The 5,109-nt window shown below is 38.1% G+C and overlaps 1 protein-coding gene across 1 annotated transcript in view; it reads right to left on the reverse strand.

Moving 5' to 3' along the window:
- LOC113486776 (myosin-1B-like) overlaps positions 1-3,931 on the reverse strand; it is a 17,181-nt gene extending 13,250 nt beyond the window's left edge. Inside the window, exons 1-4 of the mRNA XM_026861020.1 lie at positions 3,918-3,931; positions 949-1,186; positions 714-857; positions 464-620 (exon numbers count right to left, since the gene is read on the reverse strand). Coding sequence (XP_026716821.1) covers positions 464-620; positions 714-857; positions 949-1,152 — 505 coding nt within the window. The 5' untranslated portion in view covers positions 1,153-1,186; positions 3,918-3,931. The remainder of the gene's footprint in view (positions 1-463; positions 621-713; positions 858-948; positions 1,187-3,917) is intronic.
- Positions 3,932-5,109: the final 1,178 nt, after the last annotated feature.

Below are 5,109 nucleotides of genomic sequence, written 5' to 3' on the forward strand. Positions count from 1 at the left end.
AAGTCCAAGACTAACTAACTCCCTTCCATGTCCCAACAGCATAAAGTATAAAGCATAATAGATCCATAGAGCTGTCAGAGGCATGTGGTCCTCACACAAGCTGTGTACTCATTTACCCTTCACCGTTCTTATCAAGAAATATAATCAAACTGCCTATCTGTATTGAAAAGTAAAGATTATATGGAATTATATTTCTTTTTGTACATCAGTGGAAAAATCAGGAGTCAAGTAGTATTTCTGCAGTGGGACTGTGTTGAATTTCCTAAAATAAAATGTAAAGAATACATAGTGCTGAGTCCATGCATGCTTCTGGGTCCATTTAATTTGTAATTAATTCCAGCATAACTCGATCAAGTTTTCAGTCAAACATCTCTGTGGCGTTTTTAGCTGGCTTGTCATATGCTCCAGTGAGATCAGTGGGGCTCTTTGGTTTAGATTGCTGTGAGGGAATTCAATCACTCACCAGTCAGCATGAACTGATAGGCATTGTCAGAGATGGAGAAGATGTGTGGAGGGGCCTCCTGGCGCTTCTTGCCTCGGTAGGCCAACACCACCTCCGGGTTGTACACCGGCAGCCACTTGTAGGGGTTGACAGTGACGCAGAAGAGACCCGAGTAGGTCTGTGAGGAAGGGAGACAGCACGTTGGCTTCCACCTACCCTGGCAGAGCAGTTCCTCCTCGCTGCCCAGGGGAAGACTGCTGCTGGTACTTACGTAGATCATCCAGGCTGCGTAACGCTCTTTGAGGTTGTACAGCACAGCGGGTTCGTGGAGGTGGGTCATCATGGCCATGTCCTCGATTTTATCGTACTTGGGAGGGTTCATGGAGAAGATCTGATCATCCTTCACGGTCAGGGTCTGCCAAAGAAAAGAAAGACATGTATTTGCTATTTAAAAGTCTGCAGCAGGATTAAATTGTATTCTCAAGCTTTGCATTTTTTTTACTCACCTCTCCACCTTCGGTCTTGACAGTGACCTTTCCTGATTCTTTGCTCTGGATTGTGCTTTTCACATAGGATTCCTTTGCATGTACCACAAAGACCGATGACTTGGCATCAAAAGGCTTGTTCTGGGCCTCGATTCTCTCCTTTTCTGACTTTCGGAGGTAGGGAGCTGCCTCCCCAAAGGCAGCCATCTCAGAGTCTGACGACATGGCTGTCGTTTACTAGGGGCAGTGCAGCAAGTATCTATCAGGGTGGAAAATACATTACAGGAGAGCATGATGGAAGATACACTCCTACAGTATAGTGGATTTGATAGTGCTCTGTTGTATGTATCAACTAATTTAATTGTCTCTTTCATATTTCTGCTAATTCAGAGGTCCCTTCTATAATTTTTCTGTCTTTATTTCTGTTTTATGTGGTCAGATCTCTAGGTCTACCGGACAACTGCATCTACAGAGGAATGCCTTCCGTGGTTTGGCTGTGGGTTTTTTTCCATTTGTTGAATTAACAGCATAAACTGATCCTTTCCAAGGTTCCAAACATTTCACTCACTAAATATTCCCAATTTTGAAATTGTGAAAGCCTTCTTGTATCTTTTTGTTTTAGCACCTTTCATAATATGAAATTTGTTTACAATAAAACACTGGAAGATGCACAGGACACTGGATATGCAGAGAGTTAATATTGTTCTCATTTCTTGTAAAAGACATTCCCTTGGGATTGAATAGTCCACATTGTCAAATATTTCAATTATTTCACAGATCCATCTGCTAACAAATAAAGCTGATTGATATTCTCCTCTTTGAACTTTTTCATAGAAGAAACCAATTAATCTTGTATCCATTCACTACTTTATCAGTTACTTATCAGCAATCCTGTTTATTATTGCCAAACAATACTCTTGACTGAAAAGTTTCAGACAATTGTGAAGCTGGAAAGCTGGAATTTAGATGTATTGTTCCAAAAGTATCCTTTTTTTTTAGTCTTATTTATCTATGTTTATCACCTGCATTTTGAGTATCTTTTCTGAATAAAGAAGCTCATTACTCTATCAATACTTTCACCTATGACAGACCTCTATGTGGAAATCATATAATTACTTAACTTTTTCTTGAGAAACAGTTGAATTTGATTGCAGGAAGGATATTCTGTATTTAGAATATTTTTTAAAACTCTCTTCTGAACATCCACCATTTAGCAACCTCATTATTGCAGTATGGCCAGACTAACAGAGACAATATTTTAATAAACATCACAATATTTTTATACATTATAAAGCTCGTTCCACTCAGTATTCCACTGCTTACACATGAAAAAAATTGCTTTGCCTTCTTAGCCAACAAGGACATACTTCATAACACAACTTAGTGTTATCAACTTAAATGCATGGGTACAATCTCTGACTGATGGTTTTGTTTCAAACTACATGATTTTCCACTTCATTAAAGTGTTATTAATCAAACAAGACCATCTCAAAATAATGACATAAGGTTGTAAAATGGACCCAGTCTTTCACCAGCAGTTTTATCTTTGCCTACATTATCTCACATTTTCTTACAAGATTCCTAACAGGAATAATACTAGTGTATTATATATATATTAGTATATAGTATGTTAATATATATTATGTTAGTATATATTATAGTATATTAGTTTATATTATGTATATTACATATATAGTATATTGTATTTTTGTGTAGATATCTTTATGGTATTATGACAATGTATAGTATATATAGTAGGTCAGTATATATTATGTTAACATATTATGTGTTATAGATTGCCTTCTTAAAGTATTTGCTAACTATTTTCTTTTGACTGTTTTATAGGATTTTTTCCTGAAATTAATGATATGCTAACTCTCCTCCACTTACTTGAAGCATGCTAGGTATATTCTTTACACATGGTAGCCTGTTGACATCTTATAATTTTGAGGGATATATTTCAATGACAAAATTATTGTAAAAAGGAAATATGAAGAGTTAATTTTCCTGGGTGCAAATATTTAAAACTTTGAATTTAGTTGATGTTCCATGTTTCTTTTTTCTAGGTATCCAATAAAGTATTGTCCTTTCTTAATTTCCCTGTGATTATTAACATTTGTTTATATAATTATATAACAATTAGGCAACATTTTCATAGGCACAAGCAAGCTTATAAGGAAGTTCAGCCTCAAATGTTTTGTTGTTTTGATACACAACATTCTAACCTCATTCCCCAAGCTTCCCTTTGAAAAAACAAAATATTAACGTTATTTAAATATGTATGTCTTTTTCTGTTGCTTCACAGCTAGTTCCAGTGACCCTTGATTTTTGAGGTAAATGAAAAAAAATCCCCATTTTTTTTCAGTCAATAATATATTTAATTTATGGACAAGTAATTGCAAACTACTTCCTGATGGGGTTTTTGCTTCTTAGGACAGTTTCTCCTAAATTTAGGATGAAATGTCTATTAATCTAGGAAACCACTCCCTATAGAAGAATTCTGGGGAGAATATAGGCGATGAAGCAATAATCATTACTTTTAAGACCACTGTCTTTGAGAATCGTGTGGCAAAACCACTGGCAATCCAGCCCAGATCTCATACTGTATTTGTACTAGAGACATAAATATAAGGAATACAGGGATTGCCAGCATGCCTGTGTAGGAGTCCTACCTTAGAGCAACTCTGGAGTGAATAAATGAAGATCTTACCTTTTGTGAGACAAGATGAATGGCTTGCAGGCTGGAAGCTGGTTAGTATTATAAAACAGAATAAGCAACTTCCTTCTTACTGCTGCACAGAATTCCAGAGAAAATGTATAGATAGAAAACATACGGATGCCTTGAAAGCAGGCTGAAAATCCCAGCTGACACTGGCAGTCCCCCATTGAATGAACGTGAGTGTCTGTAGGAATGCACTGGTGCTTGTGGAATGCAGAACTAGTTTCCCTTCATCCCCCACCTCCCCAGCCAAATCTTCTGACACTCTTACCTTAGAGATTTCTGAGGAAGGACAAGACACACTGGTCCCAGGGTACTTTTATAGGGTCTGATCTGCATATGAAGCCACCACCTCCTCTTTCTTAGGTCAAAACATTTTTGGCAATCTTAACTCCTAGCAGAATTGCCATTCATATCAGAATTGAATGGATATAATTAGACATAACAGGTCTGTGAATCAATCTCCTATAAATAATTTGACAAGAGAGCCTGAGAAGGGGGGGAGGGGAAGCAGGAGGGTGTGCTAAAAGAGATGAAAGGGGCTACATTGGTACTATAATGCATTGGATGCTGACTTGACCAGAGGAAGTGAAAAACAAGAGCCAGTGTATTGTAATAGGAAACATGTAGGGATGGAGAGGTGAAGGCATAGGCTTCTTTATGATGCAGATACTCTTGAGTCTGCAATGTGGAAAAGCATCAGGGGTCCTACTGAGATGGAGATCATTGTTAGTAGAAGAAAATCCCAATGCAGGAGGAAGCATCTGAATAGAAACTGAAGTCACAGGAGTGAGAATCAAGGGATGATATGAATTACCAAGTAGTAAAATGGTCCAAAGGCAAAGCAAGAGCAGGGAGGAAGGATGAGACTGAAGGTAGTGATGAGGGAGGATATGTGACTGAGGAAGAGGAAGTAAATAGGGGTGTGATTCCAAGGGGATAACAGCAAGCCACCATGGACACAAGGACCAATAGAAGAGTAAAACGAGTTAAGTATAGAGTTGAAGATAGAACCCTCTAAGATTGAAGTGTTCAAGTTAGATCTCAGAGAGAAAGCATAGAAATCCAACTCCTGTTTCTGGGGCTGAAGGGCTTCAAAGATCATATGAACAGGCCTATGACACCGTTGTACTGAATTTAAGATATGTCTTCCACTGGTAGTAGGACAAATAGGTGCTGTTTCAACACAAGGGAGTCATTCAGCACTGCTTTTGCAGGATAGGTGTGCTAGATGGAGGGAAAGGATCAATAAATTTACATTCTCTAAAACAGTCTGGAAGAGAGGCAGTTATTAGAAGCTGAATCCCATGCTAGTTTGTGAAAAACAACCAATCAGCTGTACTGATCCCTGGGATGTTCCCCACCCAGATTAAGGCTGTAGATGTTCTGTAACAGCACAAGGAGGAGAATGATGAAGAGGGCAGTGGGACCCTATGCTTTATTGAGAAACAATTTATTTCCCA

This window comes from Athene cunicularia (genome assembly GCF_003259725.1).
Source record: "Athene cunicularia isolate RWA chromosome 18 unlocalized genomic scaffold, athCun1 chr18_part1, whole genome shotgun sequence".
Taxonomy (NCBI): Eukaryota; Metazoa; Chordata; class Aves; order Strigiformes; family Strigidae; genus Athene; species Athene cunicularia.